The sequence below is a fragment of the Nyctereutes procyonoides genome, unplaced genomic scaffold, assembly GCF_905146905.1.
Source record: "Nyctereutes procyonoides isolate TBG_1078 unplaced genomic scaffold, NYPRO_anot_genome, whole genome shotgun sequence".
Taxonomy (NCBI): domain Eukaryota; kingdom Metazoa; phylum Chordata; class Mammalia; order Carnivora; family Canidae; genus Nyctereutes; species Nyctereutes procyonoides.
In genome coordinates this window covers 1,770,182-1,790,123 of record NW_026575122.1, presented here as the reverse complement: position 1 = coordinate 1,790,123, position 19,942 = coordinate 1,770,182, and the positions used below count along the sequence as shown (strand labels likewise).

The window sequence follows — 19,942 nt, the reverse complement described above, 5'->3', positions numbered from 1 at the left end:
TTGAAGCCTCCTCAGATTAAGCTCATATTTCAATATCTTTCTTTTACATGTATTAAATGTGTAATAATATGTTTTTATAAATGGAAAATATAGAATTAAAGTTCATACAATTTTCATAGCAAGTGCTTTACTTCAATTGCCATTTCCTACTTCTAAGGAGTTAGAAAACACTCTGAGGAAATTATACAGATGATAAAATATTCATGTAATCTTCATATAGCTTATTTTCTTCTTTTTAAAATGAATTTGATTTGCACTGTGTTGTTGAAAGCACTCTTGTCTACTGGCTTTGTTGGGTCAAAGTAGAAATGCCTGCAGAGTCATCACGGAAAGGGTAGCCTGGGTGAGGGGAGGGGGTGACTAATTGTGTCTGTAAAACTCTCAAGCACTCGAACAATCTTACCTTTATCTCTAGTGTTGTTTCATTCTTTACCACTGCTATCAAAACTGAAAAATATTCCTACTCTTTCACTTCAACTGGAAGTTAATGTCGTCTCTGAGGGGATATGTCTTTTTTTTTTTTTTTTTTAACCAATCAGAGTTGTCACAAATGTTTTATTTCCTTGCAAAATACTATGAGTGTGCTTGGAAGTAATAGCAATGTTCTGATTTTTGTTCAGCACCTAAGCAAAGAATAAATTTTGAAATATGTGTTTTGATCTAAGTGATTCATTGGAAATAAAGTTCCATGTCAAAGGCAATGGCACATGTCATATTTAGAAATCTTACTGCTTCTCTCAGGCCTCAGTAATGCTTTTGTCTTCTTGTTTTGGCTTCCACTTTCATGAAGGGCCTTGAACCAGTCCCGCAATCTGTTTGCCACTTCCCTGAACTCCAGGTCACTGCATGCTGAAAACAAAGAGAAACAACACAAATCTTGAATGATAATTTAGCATAATGCCAATGCTAGTTCTCAAATTATTTCAATAACTGAAAAGCAACAGTAATGAAATGTAGTACAATTACGTTTCACCTTTTTTAAAATGAAAATTAAATATATGTTTCAAATATAATGAGATGTAATATAATGATGACATTTTGTCCAATAAAGGGAGATTATTAGTGGAGGTCTACTTCTACTCCTCAGTGGGATATGGCACTTGATGGAACGTTCGTATTGCTAATATCACATAAATTCAGTCTTAATATTTGTACACTGAACACTTTTGTTATGGTAAGAAGGTAGATGATCTGGGGAAATAATGGGCTGAAAATCCAAAATGAATACTTACACATTTATTATAGGCCAGAGCTATTATATGTTATGATTTTATAAATCTGCATTAGTATATTAAATCCAGGTTGTATATAACCCTATATATTTTTTGTGCATAGAAAAGGAAAAGCTATCTTATTTAACATCAGAAATGGTTGTAAAATATTAAAGAAAATGATATAAATTTCTGTTTTAAGAATAAGGTGTTAGTGGACTTTGACATTTGGAACTTGAATTAATTCATTTAAAAATAAATGAATGCAGTTAACAATAAATGAACTAATTCATTTATTTAACCAATAATATACCACTACCAATAATTATATTCTCTAGAATAGTGTCTACAATAAAGAGTAGTAGAATATCATAGATATGTATCTGTATGTATGTGTGTGAGAGATGAATGATAAAATATGGTGTGTCAAATTTAGTCCTTTGTTGCCAAAATATTTTGAAAATATAAGAAATACTTATTTACATTGTTTAGAGGACATCACTACTGTGGGTGCAACTCTTCTACAAGTAGCATATATGTGATTTCCTGAACTGACTGCAAGCACTCTTTAATAGTACTCTTGTTCATTTTGCTAAAAAAGAATAACTTACATGCTGATTCATAAATGCCACATCACATTTAGTATAAATTACATACATTACATCACTGTATGTATTATACATAATAAACATGTATAACATAATTTAACAAATGGAATATTATATGATGCAATATAATTTAAAACCATTTACTAGAATTAAAGAGAATCAAATTCCAGATTAACAGGACCTTCCAAGTACCCAGTAGGATGGGTGAGCCACACCAGTAATGCATTCTGATATTTTAGGACAGTAGAGGCAAAGAAGAAGATCCCACAAGTTGCCATGAGAGGAGAGTGACAAAAATCTCATAAACAAAGAATGAAGAATCAGAGTGTCTGCATTTTTCATTAGCAACATTGGCAATCAGAAAGACAGCTGAAAAACTGCTTTGGAAGTCTATATCCAGAAAAATCAGCTGAGAGAATTAGCTAAAGAGATGTGCCAATGTACAAGACTTAAAAAAATAACCACCTCCTTAACGTTTCTTTAGGAAGCTACTAGGGGATGTGACACCCTAGACACAGAACTAAGAAAGAGGGTGGCCGAGACACAGGAAATAAAAGATTTAAGAGAGAAGTGAAAGTAATGTTTCGAATGATGGTGAGGAGGAATCCCAGAATACACGTTGCGTGCCAAGCATAGAGGCAGATGGCAGTAGGTTTGAAAATCTTTGGTGAGGACGTACAGAATTCATCACTATCCCTTCTTTATTCGGGAAAACGGTGCCCTATAGTGAGAGTCCCAGGAAGCATCACTTTTCCTGATAAGGACTATGACGGCTGAGACTGAATGGTAAGGCCACATGATGTGCACTCCTGGGTGAACGGTTACCCTCCAGCCCGGTATCTCTGTTTAAACAAACATGTAGGCAAGAGTCTTCTGATGTCATAAACTGTTATGCTACAGAAAACAACACCCGCCTGAAAAAGAGGGATTCTTCTCCATACACATGTACACATTACCTGTCTCTGGAAGGATATTTAGACATAAAGCGGGTAAGCCTGATTATCTCCAGTCCGACCAACTGGATGAACATAGGAAAATGGTATGAGAGAGTCTTAATTTTACCATTCATTTTTTTCCTTTTGAGTTGTGTGCTACATACCTGTATTAATATTCGAAAATAAATTTAAAATTAAAATTTCTTTTAAAAATCAATTACCATGCATTATCCCTTGACCTACCAATTCCTTTCCTTGGAATTATCACCCAGCATACTACATACATACTAAGTGATTTAAATTGTACAATACCATTTATTCAGCATGTTTATAACAAGAAGTTACAGTTGTTAACAAAACTGTCCATGAGCTGTGGCCTGGTGAGATTGGTTAGATATATCCATCCAGTGAAGCTGTATAAATGAATGAAGCTCATAAATGGAGTTTACAAGCTTACTATGTGCTGATATAGACATCAACACACAATACAGCTTTTGGTGAAAAAAAAGGATGAGAAGGTAAGAGTGTGTTTTGTATGCTTGCATTTGTGTGAAAAGGAAGGAAAAATGCATTTGTTTATATATGCTTAAAATATGTCTGAAAATACACATGAGAGATTCGGGAACATTGTCACCTCTGTAATGAGAATGGGGGAGGTATAAATTGCCCAGAGACATGAATAAGTACATTTATACTTTTAAGAGTTAAAGCATGTATTTATCTAAGACTTAAAGCATATTAGTGCATTAACTACTTTAAGCAAATGAGCATTTAAAATTAATTTTAGTTCTTTATTTTCTTTACCCATCTTATGTTTTTTTCCCCAAACCACACTCATCAAAAAGCAAACTTTCATCCAATATAATATCTGTTGAAGAATGATGAAGTCTGTTGAACAGATAGGCACCTATTTTCTTGTCTTGCAGTTGTAAATACAGCATTCATTAGAGCATTAGCATGTTAGTACAGATTTTTTAAAAATTTGCCCAAAAGTGAGACATTATATGTATCTATTGTGTGTCATACACACAATACACCTTAGTTTAAGTTTCAATATAAGGTTATGTATTTATTGTAATTAAATGTTTTAGGAATTAAGAATCCTGCATTAATAATTATAATAACAATGGTAATAACAGCTAGCGCTGCATACTTACTGTTAAATTATGTACATTAACATGTTTAATCATAGAAACTTTATGAAGATTATACTAGTATTTTTTTTTAAGATTTTATTTACTTATTCATGAGAGACACAGAGAGAGAGGCAGAGACACAGGCAGAGGGAGACGCAGGCTCCATGTAGGGAGCCCGACGCGGGACTCGATCCTGGGACCCTGGGGTCACACCCTGAGCTGAAGGCAGATGCTCAACCACTGAACCCCCCAGACGTCCCACTAGTATTGTGTCCACATAAGTTTAGGAAATTGAGGCATTGAGAGCTGTAGAATGAATCTGCCTGAGGTCAGACAGGTAAGGGGCAGAGTCACATGATGAATTTAAAACATGGAATTCAGAATCCACAGTTTTAATCCTTATAGCAAATCAATAATAATAACAGCAAGGACAAGAAACTAGTATGCTCCAACCTAGACCAAATAAGCAGTATTTCACTTAAAGCTTACAAATTTCCATTTCAGTAAGTTATGATTACAGTGAGATGATCATCACTGCGAAGATACACGGTGTTAGCAGAACACATTCTTAGAAGACAATAACACAAAACCTACATAAATACATCTCTTGACTTTAAAGGACTTGTGTACCTCAAGTCCAAATTTTAAAGCCAAATAAAAACATCACAGGATCTTACTGAAAAATAAGCTACAATATATGCCACCACACGTTCTGGAGTAGTTAACGAGAGCCCCAAATGGAGGCTACTCAATGACACTTGCCTTTTCTGCTTCTTCTGATGTTTTTAGGGCGGCTACAATGGTGTCATTATTTTTTATAAGTCGTGAAACTGTCCTTGTCATAGACACAAGGGAGGAAATGCCTCGCTCAAACAACATAGAAACATAGCTTTACTTACAGGATGACATTTCTACTTCACTGGTTACCAAACCTTTGTTGCAGACATGTTCCAGTTGGAACATGACCAGTCAGGTCTCACCCTTGAAGTGTCTAGAAGTCATCAGTGATTTACTACTGTTCTCTTCCAGAAGAAGTCAACTAATGTCTTCATATTTCCCAACAGTTCTACTACATGGATTCTTTTTCTAGAGATAATATCTTGCATTTATACAGCATGAAATGCCTCTAATGAGGCTTTACATTTGATTTTAATATCAAGTCTGGAAGATTAGGTTAAGGATTATTATGGCTTTTTTATAGCTTTGGAAACTGGGACATAGAAGTTAAATGACTGTTCTAAATTTTATAGCCAATAGGGAACTAATTTGATTGATGCTCATTGATCTCATTGTATTTGTACTCAGGAATAAATAACAATAATGTAATAAATATGGCTTTAAACTAAATTTGAAGAAAGGTAAGTTTCAATGCAAGGTTCTTGAATTGTGTCAAATTATTAATTATTAATAATTATTGTCAATTTATTAATTAGAGCATGTTATTATATAAAGCAAATGCATGAAAAGGAAAGAGGCCTTGGAAAAGTTATACATGTATTTATACTTGTGTACACAAAGGCACACAATCACATATTGGGTAAGTTAAAATACATAACAGAATGGGTGGAGGTAAACCCCCCCCCAAAAAAAAAAACATTTCTAGGATGTAAAATAAAAGCAATAGAGGGAGATGATAGAGGAAAAACATAAAAGAAAGAGTAGGAGACATGGAGGATTAGCTCAATATTCAACTTACAGAAATTATTAAGAGAGGAAGAAGAATTTGAAATTGATAAAATCATCTTACAATATAGAAAATCATTCCTATAACAAGAGAGGTTTTTGGAGAAAGGGGGATCACTGAGCTCCTAACTGAATGAATTAAACATACACACATACACAGACTGAGACATCTTTTAAAATTATTTAGCATATGAAATGTAATAACAAGATTATAAGAGCCTTCGGGAAGAAAACAAAAATAATCACACAAAAAGCACACAAAAGGTTATTATCAAAGGCAAAGAATCCGTATCCCAAAAATCATTAGTATAATGGATTACAGAGGAACCCGAAGCAAGCCTTCAAAATTCCAAGCACAATGGATTTTAATCGAGTTCTCCTATCTATTGGTGTGAAGAAAACAGGACGTAATAAAAGCCTTTTCAGGTGTGTAAGAACTCAGATTTTTGCATTCCATGCCACCATGAGAATGGGCTGCAACAAAACATAAGGAAATGAAGCAAAAGACGTGAGATTCACAAAAGAGGCACTGGATTCGAGAAAAACTTCGCACACTAGTGCAACTCCTCGTGTTGCGCACGTGAGGATGGGACGAGGCTGGTGGACTGCTAGAGGGAGAGAGGGATTCGACAAGACAGCCCCCTTGGGACGGCTTGCAGAAGTCAGAGTCACGGTAAGGCAGTTGGGATGTGATCCAGGAGAACACATTTAAGAGTGATGCTGGTGATATTCTCCGTTGAGAAAGAAAAATATGTATTTTTTTACAGCTAGAATAATTCTAGCATAAATCATCACTTCCAGTGAACAATAGTCACATTGTCACGACACTGTAGAAACTCTTAATATACAAATTGACTCACCTAATTGAAGCATCTACAGAAGCCCTAACCGCGGTCATGGACTATCACTTAAGTGCTACCAACTTTGGCAACGAACAGGCCAGTGACCGGGACCAGAAACCAGAGGCGAACCTGAGGACACTTAGGGGGAAATATGTCCATGCTCATGTCCTCCTTTTACAAAATGAGGAGGTAAAAGGTACCTATGGAATTGGAAACAGATGGTTAGACGTTTTTGTTTTTGATTTTTTTTTTTTTTACTAATGTTTTTGCTTTTTAAATTGTAATCAGTGGAAAACTAAGAGGAGCCCTGTAATTATTTTGGAAAGTGGGAGGGAAGTGAAATTCATTCTCATTTATCAAAGCAGAGAATCTAAAGGTAATGTCTGAAGTTGATAAATAGCTATTTCACAACTTGGCTAATCACCAGATGGGGAAAACCCAGCAATGCCTAAAAACGATTAGCTCCATGGCCCAGGGGTGGGATGACAAGCGAGCGGGGCAGGAGGCCGATTGTTGACTTGCATTGTGATCCCTCCCCTACGTGTTACCTCTGTAACCCTAGAACGCCAGCTTTGGGGGTCCCCCCATGGCCTGCACTGTTTCTCTCCTTCGTGGAAGCTGCTGGGCAACACCACTTGCATTTTCTAGGCAGAAGAGCTGAGGGTGGACAGTTAACGGTTATTGATCGTACTCATTAAGTCAAACATTGAGGTATTAGTTTCCTTTATAACATTCACTGGCTTAGAGAATTTCTTACCTCATTTCAAATCATAGTATTTGGGGGCAAAGCTGGGACTCCTCATTCAGAACAACGTCTATTATGTTCAACTAGCATCTCTTCCTTACCAATGCACAATAAAAGATACCAGGGTCAGACAGGTCTACACAAGGATCCTGGGTATCCGTCATTCCAGGTGTCTGACATCACTCAGAGGAAATCAAGAAGGGTGAGAATTGATGGAAAGATACCAGGCCCAGGTCCAAGACATTTCACTTGTAGAGGCCCTAATCAGTAGCGTATATTAAAAGTACTATTTTAGGTATCAAGTCTTTGAAAATGTTTCTTGTGATTGTGCAAGTTAATTTTCTTTTGCCAACATTAACTCGTTTAATTTGAAATTGGCAACGATGTATCCGAAAGCATTGGGCAAAGCGAGAGAGAATTCTTGCCAAATCAAAAACCACACGCTTTCTGAGATTTAATTAGTTTTAATTTTTTAAACATTTTATTTATTTGAGAGAACGAAAGCACAAATGGTGGGGGGAGGAGCAGAGGGAGGGAGAGAGAGCAGAAGGAGAGTCCTGGCTAAGGAGGGGCCCTACATGTGGGGAGCGGGGCCGGGGGCGGGGAACGCGGGGTAGGTGCTGGATCCCAGGACCTCGAGGTCATGACCTGAGCTGAAAATATTTAGCCGACTGAACCACCCAGGTACCTCTTAATTAATTTTATAATTATAAAAATTAAAAATTAATGAGGTTGACATGTTTATAACTACTAAGCATTCTAGTTTTGATTTTTTTTTTCATTTTGTATTTGAGGGACAATAATATTTTCCCAAGTCTCACTTTCATGTGCTCTTACATTTTACTAGGTCCACACTCTGCCTTTTACCAGTAAATAAATAAATAAATAAAAATAAATAATAATCGAAAATAAAATATAAAAAATAAAAAATAAAATAAAATGCTGAATGCTCTTGGTATGCTTAGCCTGTAGCATACTTATGTAATTAAATAAGACCATAATTTATCAAAGGAAGAACACTGATGTCTGTCACTGTGAGTTTTTCATCAAAGCAACATTATGTAGTAAGAAGCTCAGATCTAACTACAGCCTCGCAGGCGGAGAGGGGCTCGGAGATGTTCAGACGGGGGCAGGAAAGCCCACTCTGTAGTCGTGTCCTAACTTACGAGAATGTTAAAGGTCTTGTTTCAGGAGTAGGTTTAAGCCAACCGACTACTGCGTCCCTATTAGGCTGGACTCATCAGGTTTTAAAGAATCTTTCTCAAATCATCATTCTTGCTCAATGTCAAAAAAATAATGACATAAACTACTCAAACATATTTGGTGTCTCTGCCCACCCGCCACCCCCTCCCCACCCCAACCAGGTGCTTTTGGTTAAGAAGAAGTTTTCCTGATTTGCAATGAAGTGAAGAATGAAACATCGCCGCCATCTCACTGCTGGTGAATAAAGACATTTGCCCTCAGCCCTTCCTACAGATTCTGAGCATCCCCCTGACGGGACCGGGTTGGTATGTGGATTCGGTCCAATGACAACCCGCAGAAAACAACTATTCTGTGGGGAAAGGGCTTCAGGTTGCCTCCATGTGGGTTTTTCTTTAAAAGTCCAAGTCTGTTACACAAGGGAAAGTCCAACCAACTCGCCTCTCAACATCAATCCTGGCCTCTCCTTCCACAGGCATGAAAAAAAGAATGTAAGAGGAAAGGCTCTGAAGAGCATCCTGTTCACTTCAGCTTCAAAAGGAGCGCGGGAGTTCTTTTTTTACTGAACTCCACTTTTAAGTACTAGGGGTGGATGGGGGCCCCTGGGTGGCTCAGTGAAGCACCTGCCTTCTTCTCAGGTCATGAGCCCCGGGTCCTGACTGGGGCTCCTGCTCAGCGGGGAGCCCGCTTCTCCCTCTGCCCTCACCCCTCCCCTGCTTGTGTTCTCTCTCTCAAACAAATAAAATCCCCTTTAAAAAAAAAAAAAAAAAACGTATTTCGGTAGAGATAATCTATTCTTGAATTATCCTTATTTTTTATATCTAACTGTGCCAGCACATAAAGACGTGATTAAAAAATATTTGATGAATAAATGGCACAGATTTCCACATTTTTGAATGGCTTTATTACAAAACTCTGTATATTTGCTTTATTTGATCTTTTCTTTTTCACTCGGAATTCAGACAAAGATGCCTTCAAATATGTAGATAGAATTAAATTGTGTAATCCTGAAAAAGTTTTCAGCTTTTTTGTGTGTGCGAGACTTTTAGCTTATATGTTTTTAAGAATCTCCAGCATGTGTTTCTAGGCTCTAATCACCCATAATGACTGCTTCATGCCGTATTTGAAAAGCCATTCGTGAACTTTGTATTTGTTAGAGCATTTAAACTCCAGTTCTCATTAAATGATGATGAAACACACTTCTATTTTTTGTTTTTTTAAAAGTTATTTTTCAGAAGTATTAAACATCTTTTTTGAGATCTTAAAATCATTTTCCGATTACCAACCTAAGAGATGCCAATTCTGCAGACATATAGATTTTATGCCATATGTTAATAAGAATAAACACAAAGCCATGTATTTAACACTATTACCAATACGTGGCCAATATTCAATATGTACTTTGCTTATCTGCTATGTAAGTTTTGCACAGCTTGGACCATGTCAGAGAAATAGTTTTTATTCCTACTCCTTTGTTTTGCATTATAAAATGATAGTTTTCTCAGGTTATTAAAGCCTCTGACAGTAAAATATATGGTAGAGGCAAAAATTCCATTATAAGGCTATATAACATTAAAAATTCCCACAAATAGGGATCCCTGGGTGGCACAGCGGTTTGGCGCCTGCCTTTGGCCCCGGGTGCGATCCTGGAGACCCGGGATCGAATCCCACGTCGGGCTCCCGGTGCATGGAGCCTGCTTCTCCCTCTGTCTGTGTCTCTGCCTCTGTCTCTCTCTCTCTCTCTGTGACTATCATAAATAAATAAAAATTTTAAAAAAATGAAAAAATAAAAATTCCCACAAATATCATATATAAGAAATGCAACATTGCAACTTGTGTGTATATAAAAAGAACTAGGATAAGCTTTTATTCAACAGTTATTGCTGTCTGTTTGAAAACTCTTAGAAACGAAGTTATTGAGTTGTAGAATATGAACAAAGACACGGGAGAGAAGAGAAACTGGTTAGAAACTGATTTCTGTAAGATAGAAAGTTTTGACCTCACAAACCATTTTAAACATATTAAAAATGTGCACTGTTTTACTTTTTATTTTATTTTTTATATTTCATTCTTTGAGAAATTAGGTGGAGCAGATACGTGGTGATTTACACAGACTTAACCAAGGCTGCAAAATTTCTCCAGAACGAAACAAGCTTGAGTCACGCACTATTCTAGGACAATCTGACTCAAAATGAATCTAACGTGTGGTCTGCAGAAGAACTGACCCCACACAGTGAGACAAAGCGAGACCCTCGAACACCCCCCAGGAATATGCTCAAGTTTCAAAGGAAATGGCAGTTTCTTCATTCTGTTCGATTGTGAATAAGGTTCTGAGCATGGAGTCTGGTGAGAATGTGGAAGGACAGGCCTCCGGGCCTCGAGGGTGACAAAATATAGAAGAAACACAAAGAACATCTAAATTAGAGAAAGTGCAGGTTAGAGGAACAGAGAACATCGCCTAATAGGTAAACGATGCTGGGTATTTGGGTGCCTTCGGATGTTTTCTTCAAGAATCAATAATTCAAGACTGTAGGAGGAAATTCCCAAGCAGAGGCGACAGATGTCAGAGACAGACAGGAGGGACGGGAGCAGCGCGGACGCAGGCAAAGATCAGCCTGTCCCTGACATTTTGAAAAAAAAAGAAAAAAAGGAGATGCCTCACCAGAGGAAAAGTAGAAGCTTCGCCTGAAACAAAGAGGAACTGAAATTTAAAGCAGAACATATGTGTAAGTGGAGATGTATGCACACACACACGCGCACACACATGCACACACGTGCACACACGTGCACACACGTGCACACACGCACATGATGGCCTAATTACAGAAGGAACTGTAGATAAGTCTCATTCCAAAGCAGGGTCCGACTTAAATAGCTCAGTTGGACATTCCTTCAGGCATTGCCTGGAGATCCTATTAGAGACCTGTTAGGATCTGGGGGAGATCCCATTAGACCAGGGTGCTCATGTCACCCCCCCCGCCCCCCACAGAAGCTCCAAGCCGGGGATTTGCCCTTTGGCTCCTCTGCCACAGATCTAGGCACACCCAGGGGCACAGCCCATACACACCATAGACACTAGTTCCTTACGGAGCCTTATTTGGGCCCGTGTGTGGGGTGCATTCAAGTCCTGCTAAAATGTGGAAGTGATGAATCACGGAAGGGAAGCCACGAGGCATCAGCATTGTTATAAAATCACAGTTTTATTGAAACGTGAGCTACGGTGTCTATGGCCATTAAAGAATATTGATGTTCACAAGTGCATGTGAAACTTTCTGATTCATACATAATTTTCTTTTTGAGGAGCAGCCGAAGGATTGAGGTGTTTTATTCCGCGAGTCCTTCTGCTGAGACCTCAGAGGGCCCGTGTTGAATGGATGAGTCTCCAAGCAGGCACCTGGGCAGGAGTGCAGGAGTGCCCCATCATGCACTGCCTGCTGACACGCAGTGACATTTAGGGTCTTAAACAGGGCTCTCTGACTAGCAGGGGCAACAAGGGACGGGATCAGGAGACACAGTAGCATTCTAGGCAGACGTCTCAGAGATGACAAACTCTGCTGGAATATTTAATGTCGTACACAGCACAGATAAATCCATTCCCGTTAGACGAGGAGGAGAACAAATATCAAGCTGTGTCAACACTTTTTAAGCTAAAGCATTTGAATCAATTGTGTTGGAGACTTCAAATACCTGCTGATATTTTCTGGGTTTTAGCGGGTATTTTCTATTAACGGAACATTACACTAAAGCTTAAACTTATCTTTCACATTTAGTAATAATATAGCCAAAAAGGCTATGAGGGTCTCATGCCCAGAGTTATTAATTTGTATTCCTGGGAGGAACAATGAGCTATTTATCCAACTCATCTCAATATGTAAAGGATTATTTCTCTTCTTTTATTAAATGCAGATTAACTGAAGAGTTAATCATAGAAAAAAAAAATGGACTCATTTTGGTAACCACCCCATATTCATGTGGAAACCACAGACCATGGAATACTCTATAAAACTGAAGGGATGATGGGTTTCGCCAGCAGTTTCTGCACAATGAGGGGGCTTTAGGATTATTTTCACTGGTGGGGGCTGGGTACAACACCACATCGTGACCTCCTGTTGGGTTTGAGGACCCCGCTGGGCCACGTGACCTAAAGAAAATGCTTAGCAGTGTATTGGGTTTCCAGGGCCGCCATGATAAAATACTATAGACCGGGTGGCTTAAACAACATACATTGATTTCCTCACATTTTGGAAGATTTCTCACATTTTGGAAGTCCCAACCAAGGTGTTGCCAGCTTTGGTTCCTCCTAAGGAGAGATGTCCTTGGCTTGCAGATGGCTGCCTTCTCACCATGTCCTCCATGGTCATCCCACAATCTGCGTCAAATGTGTCCTCATTCTTCTCTTTGTATAAGGACACTGGTCACATAGGATCAGGGCCCACCAATATGACCTTATTTTGCCTTAATCACCTCTTTAAAGATTCTCTCTCCAAAGATAGTCATATTCTGAGGTACTGGGAATTAGGACTTCTACATCCATGAACTGTGAGGGACACAAGTCAGGCTGTAACAGTAGACGCTCACTGAGCTGATGGCACATTATCATGGCGTCACAGAATGTAATTCAGATCACCCCAAAGGCACAAGATGGAGGTCAAAAAGCTCTTCTCAGACGTGTGTTTTCAAGTATATCTAAAATCTCTCTAGATTTCTGCCTTTTAAACATTAAATATCCTTTTTTAAAATATTTTATTTATTTATTCATGAGTGACACAGAGAAAGAGAGAGGCAGAGACACAGGAGGAGGGAGAACCAGGCTCCATGCACGAGCCCGACGCGGGACTCGATCCCGGGACCCCAGGATCACGCCCTGGGCCAAAGGCAGGAGCTCAACCACCGAGCCACCCAGGGATCCCCTAAACATTAAATATCCTTAAGTATCACTCATAATCGTATACTGAAGAAAGTGATGAAAAAGAGAGCATGCGTTTCCCATTTGTTTCCAAGTTGCTTTCTAATCAGTGCCAGCATTAGAAAAATACCCTGATTCAACAGTCTAGTCTGCCACAGTACCTTCCACATGCCTCACAGACCACATTTTCTGTTATATTTTGCTCCATGAAAAAGGATTCCTCAGTGAAAATAGCTTAATAAACACAGAGCTGCAAAATTTTTAAACATATTTATTTTCCGTATAGTTTATGAAGAGTTTTATTAAATGCTCTCAACCGATATGCATCTCTAAGAGTAATTAAACACATAGCATTATCAAAAACGCATTTATTTATTTATTTATTTATTTATTTATTTATTTATTTTACCAGAACCATATTTTCTTCTGGGCGATAATGTTCTGTGGAGATATATGTCTATATCTGTACCTATATCTATCTCTGTCTACAGATAGGTCTATATAGGCATCTCTATAGGCAGAGATAGACATACATAGATATAGACAGATACTTAGCAAAAGTAAATAAAGCTACACTATCTTACCATTTTCATGAATGTTTCATGTTCTGCACAGCACAACTAATAAATAGGATAACAGGATTCCAAAAATTTTTTGGTTGGATGGATGAGTGAATGGATAAATCAATGGAAACAATAGTGCTATCCTTTTTTTTGCTAATTTTCTTTGAGATTCTCCTCTTGTAGGTGTGGAAAATCTTGGATATTCATAAAATATATTTGACTATCCATATATTTTGCCAACATAATATTACATTATACTAGGGGTTTTTTTTCCCCTACTAGACGGTGTAGATATATATCTACAAATAGTAAAAATAATAGTCTTATCTGATTTGATAGATGAGGTGAAGTAATGCAGATCTATTTGGGTTATTATTTTACCTGATAGACTGGTGGATTAATTTTTAATGGCAAAGATAGACATTAAAGGTTGTAAAAGGTTAGACAGTAATCAAAAAATGCATATTTAAACAGATGAATTCTATTTAGGAATCTGGCAAGAACTGCTTTTACTCTTGCATAATATTAATAGAAGGCATGCCTGCTATTGCAATCAATTCTAGTAGCCATTAAGAGAATTATTGTAGGGATCCCTGGGTGGCGCAGCGGTTTGGCGCCTGCCTTTGGTCCAGGGCGCGATCCTGGAGGCCCGGGATCGAATCCCACGTCGGGCTCCCGGTGCGTGGAGCCTGCTTCTCCCTCTGCCTGTGTCTCTGCCTCTCTCTCTCTCACTGTGTGACTATCATAAAAAAAAAAAAAAAAAAAAAATTTTAAAAAAAAAAAAAGAGAATTATTGTAGGGTAAAAATGAAGTCATAACCGCAAAGGTTGGTATACTCGGCAATCATCTGAAATAATAAAACCTGACTGGCTTTGCAAGAGCAACATATATAAATCTGAAACAAATGGAAGAATTTTTAAGTCTATAAAACACTACATGTTTTAGAAAATCCTCTACGATAAACACGGTTTAAATGGCGTGACCAATTTTCTTTCACATATAGTAAAAGATACAAGCTAATACTGCATTAGGACATAATTGCCGTTTGTAGAAAAGCACAACAAAAGTTTAATAAATTTATACTTCCTATGCTCAATTCAAAAGGCAATTGAGAATTACAGAAAGGCAGTGCCATTTAAAAATAATGTTGGTAAAAATGGTTAAATCATGCAATATTATTTTTTTTAATTATGCAATATTATTAAGGCATAGGTATATTTTTCTTAATTACTACTTTACTTCTCCTTAAGTATCATGTACATAATGCAGAACAGTTAAATGCATGTCACATTTTAATTTGAATTCACAAATTAGAAAATGTCCTTATATTAATGTCTTAAAGTACTTTATTAGTCACCAGTCTTTGTTGTGGCCTCAGTAACAAACAAGTCTTTTGATTATCAGCAGTATGTAATGCTACACATTTTATAGCTTCTTTTTTGAAGTTCACCATAAATGAATAATTTTGTTTTAACAAGGTGATCTCCTTGGAGATTGCTTATTTCTTAGGCATTTACCTATAATTAAGAGGAGTTTCCACCAGAGGGAAGATGATGCTTCTATTTTGCATGCAAGTGAGCTAAGTTATACAATGGTGAAATTGGAAGTCTATTTGACTTACTTTCATGAAAATATTTCTTATAAAATAAAATATTATTTTAACAACTTTAAAGGCCATTACTCCCCCATATGTATCAAATACGCAAATATCCTATCAGGAACGGAAAATTTTTACTAAAATTTAAAAATGTGATTATTTTTAAATAATCATACAAATTATTAGCATTTTTATTGCGATTTGTCTTACAGTGTACATTCCTATGCTCAAATTTCAAATACTTGCAGTACTAACTCAAGGAAGTTTTAGTAGTATATCTATATCGGATTAAAAAATTAACGAGAATCCAACCAAGGACCATGTGCCCGACCAAGCATCTGTAGTTCATCGTTGAGCGTTTCAAGTAATAAGCAGCCTATGGGGTGAGGTGTCACCAACAGCCTGGAGAATGGAAGGAGGTCACAAAAGTCTCAGAGGGCTTCATCAGGACCTATGGAGAGGTGATTACGCAACACTTTCATTCATCAAATAAGAAAGAAAAAACTCCTTCTTGTTATTTGCATTCCTTCCGTTTCTCACTCTTGGTCCCAGATAACATTTGAGTTTTACAATATGTCCTCTGCTCTAAAATTTTCTTTCCATGGAAGTTGACATAATTTTCTTAAGATTCTCTCTTCTACCTTAGTCTTGAGAAAGTCACCATGCCATAGTAACTGCTGGCAACTCAGGACGGTTCCCCCATCTATGTTTTCTAGTGTGTTGCGGGGCAGCGAGGCTCTGACCTACTTTTCCAGGGACCCTGCCAGCGTGAATCCATACTAGATTCCACTCAGCCAAGACTCACACTGTATTTGGAATTCAGAAGAGGAACAGTAGCAGCATTTTTATTTCTCTAGCAGAAGCAAGCCAGCTCAAGATCATTGTTATACGTGAAATTTTATATTTGTTCCTCTGGATTATCGTTTTCTGAAAGTCACTCATCTCTAGTTTATTTTGGTGCCTATCGTCTCACTCCCTGCCAGCTAGCAAACACACGTATCTGGTATCTGCCTTCTTTGACTTTTGTTTCTTCAACACTTTCAGTCGTATGGCAATATATATGAAATTACACTGAAATACCTGGAGTGATTTGTGCATTTCTAACTGAGCCCTGTCAAGAAAGTCCTCATGTACAGACTGGGCAAAATGAGTTCCATTGGGACTAGAATTTCTGTTTGACGACATGAAAATCTCATTATTTCAAAAATAGAACAGAATCATTTTGTTCCCCCTTTAACCTAAGAATCAGTACAATAGACTATTGATTTCAATGACCTTTTAAACAAATATCTGTTGTTAGTAAATAGATATAAATTTGCTTTGATACAGTTTGGGAGCTTAAGGAACTAGAGTGACGAGAAAACGTGAGAATTGAAATGAATTGAAGTATAATAAAGTTCATATAGGAATTTTGTTACACATCCCTCATTTACGATGACCTTCAATAGTGAAAGATAAATGGATGAACATTAGCAGACTGCTGTGCCTGGGAAAAACATTTTTTCTTTCTTCCATTCTCTGCCTACGCATATGATAGACGTACCCCCCCTTTCCTCTTTCTTTTCTTCTTTTGATCCTTACGCTACTCTTACTCCAGCTAATATAAGGTGTCATTCTATAAACTGATCAGAACACATGAAGATCTTTTGTTAAATAGGTTATATGCGGTAGTGCTACTTCTTTTTTACTGCTGAAGCAATACTGTAAGCAAAAAGGGTTAGGGATCCCCCCCCCAAAAAAAAGAAAGACAAGACTCAGCTTTCATGACACAGGAGAAGCCATTTTAGGCCTCCAGCTATTTTCTGTGATCTCTGCCCTACTGGCTCAAGCACAACTTCTAGGGCAACTTCCTAGGGGGTGTCAGAATTACAAAGAAATGCAAAAGCCTCAGTAGTTAAGGATTCTAAGGCAAGAAGGGACATGCAAAAGCTAAGATCTCTAGAAATAGCCTAACCATATCAGAGACCAGCAATCAGTGGTAAGACTCACAGGGTTGTTTCAAAAGTAAGCAAGACCCTACCTTCCTTATTGAGAAGGGAAACCAAGACCCCCTCTAGTTTATACAGGCTCTGGAAGTAGCATAGCTCCCTCCCCTTGTCCTTAGTTACCTCTGCTTCATTATAATGTTAAAATCTCCCTGCGAGGGGAGCACCCAACCTTCATCAATACAATGTAGGATATAAGTCTGGCACATTTTATAAGCACACCTGCCTGCCTGCAGGCCATGACCTCATGGGTTGGGGATCAAGCCCCAAGTGGGGCTCTGTACTCAGTAGGAAGTCGGCTTGGAGATTACCTCCCTCTGTCCCTCCCCCACCAGCTCCTGCTATCTCTGTCTCTCTTTCAAATACTAAATAAATAAATAAATAAATAAATAAATAAATAAATAAATATAAATATATTTAAAAAGTAAATGACATTATACATAATATAATATATACATAAATATACATGAAATGTAAATGTGTGTGTATATATATTTAAGAAGAGAGAGTGAAGAGAGAGGCTTCTCGTCTTATTTAGCTTCCGGTTCTGAAACTTTCATTGTCTTTTTAAACAAAATCTTTCATTTGATCAGAGTACGCGTGAAATACTCTACAGTATATGTTTCCTAAATAAAAAGCCCAATAGCAAATTTATAATCGCATGTTTACCATTGCTTTTATAATCCCTTAAAGCTTCATCTAATTTTTTAGAAGTATTTTCATATACATGGTTCTTGTTTGCTTCAGTCATTTCGCTATTCTTAGTCTAAAATGGCTCATATAAATTTTAAAAACAGTTTGTCAGTTTCCACAAAAGCTCATCTAGGATTTTGACTAGGATATCATTTATTTCAAAAATTAATTATTTAAATTTTAATTCCAGTATACTTCGCATACAGTGTTATATTAGTTTTGGATGCACAGCATAGTGACTCAATGATTCTATACATTACTTGATACTCATGGTAAGTATACTCTTTAATCCCCATCACCTATTTCACCCATCTCCCCACCCACCTTCCCTCTGGTAGCATCAGTTTCTTTTCTATAATTAAGTCTTTTTTTATGTCTCTTTTTTCTTTGTTTGTTCCCGAAGATCAATTTTGATGCTCTCTATTCATAGACATAGTACTTACCCCTATTTATTGAAGTATTTCTTGCTTTCAATATTTTATGTTTTCTCTGTAATGGCCTTGTGTGTGTGTACACACACATACATTTAAAGATCTATTTATTTATTTTTAGAGAGGGGAGGAGAGGGAGGGAGACAATCTCAAGCAGACTCACCACTGAGCAAAAAGGTCAACTCGAGGCTCCATCTCATGACCCCAGGGTCATGACCTGTGCCAAAATCAAGAGTTGGAAACCCAACTGAGTGAGCCACCTGGAGCCCCTGGTCTTACATATTTTTAATAAAATTCACTACTAGATATCTGATATTTCTTTAATCCATTTGAGAGATAACACTTGAACTTTGATTTTCCTTTATGTCTTATAAATAAAAAATAAAATTAGCTTTAAAATGAAATTATATAAGCAGACTTTTTTTTTTATAAGCAGACTTTCTTAAGTTCACTTATTCTAAAAGTTTACTTCCAGATTCCTTCATGCTTTCAATATATATTCACATTGTCTGTGAATAAACAGTTTAATGTCTTCCACTCTTATTGTTACTTTTATTTAATTTTGGGGACTTACTGTATTTCTGGACAGTTGGATGGGATGCTGAATCTAAGTCATCATAACAGGCATCCTTGTCACATACTCATTCTCAAAAACAATGTGGTCAACATTTTACCATTAACAATATTTGCTATAGATATTTTGTAGAGGAATTTTATCAGATTAAAAAAAATTTTCTAACTTGATCACTAATTTCTAAAGCTTTTTGTCAGAAATGGACATTGGAATCAATTAAATAAATTTAACATGTGATTTTGTGTGTGTGTGTGTGTGTGTGTGTTATAAACAAAACCAACTTTTAAATGTTAAAGTTCTTTTTATTTATTGAAATTGATTCAACTTTGTTGTGATATACTATGCTGTCTAAAACATACATATTGGACTGATTTTATTATTTATTGGGCATTTTCCAATTACTGTTATGAATGAGAAGAGCCTATTAATATCCTTGTCATAGTATTTTATCACAGTATTGCTGGACACATAAATTGGGGGAGTGTCCTTTCTTTGTCTTATCCAAAGTGTTTAAATAAAGTCAATATTATTTTTATTTTTTCTTAAGTATCAGGGCCTAGATCTTCTTTCAATTGGATTGTTTAAATTTTCCATTTTTTAAATCAACTTGAGTTTGTTGTTGTTTCAGTATTTGTCTACTTTAGCTTATTAATGATACTCAAATGTTTTAACTGAAAGATGTTCACTTCATTATATTTTTAATTTCTGTTAGCTATGTTATAATGCCTCCTCTTTTATTCATGATATTCTTTATGCATTCACTCTGTTTCATTTCAGGTTATCATTTGTTTTAGTATTAGCAAATACTAAAAGACCCAACTTTAGTAATCTTC

General features: G+C 36.9%; 1 protein-coding gene across 3 annotated transcripts in view; it reads right to left on the bottom strand.

The window, feature by feature from the left end:
* The window catches only part of SPOCK3 (SPARC (osteonectin), cwcv and kazal like domains proteoglycan 3), a 409,070-nt gene that overhangs the window by 33,485 nt on the left and 355,643 nt on the right, over window positions 1-19,942 (bottom strand). For all 3 annotated transcript variants that reach the window (XM_055336503.1, XM_055336504.1, XM_055336505.1), the window contains one exon: window positions 730-849. In XM_055336503.1, coding sequence (XP_055192478.1) covers window positions 730-849 — 120 coding nt within the window. The remainder of the gene's footprint in view (window positions 1-729; window positions 850-19,942) is intronic.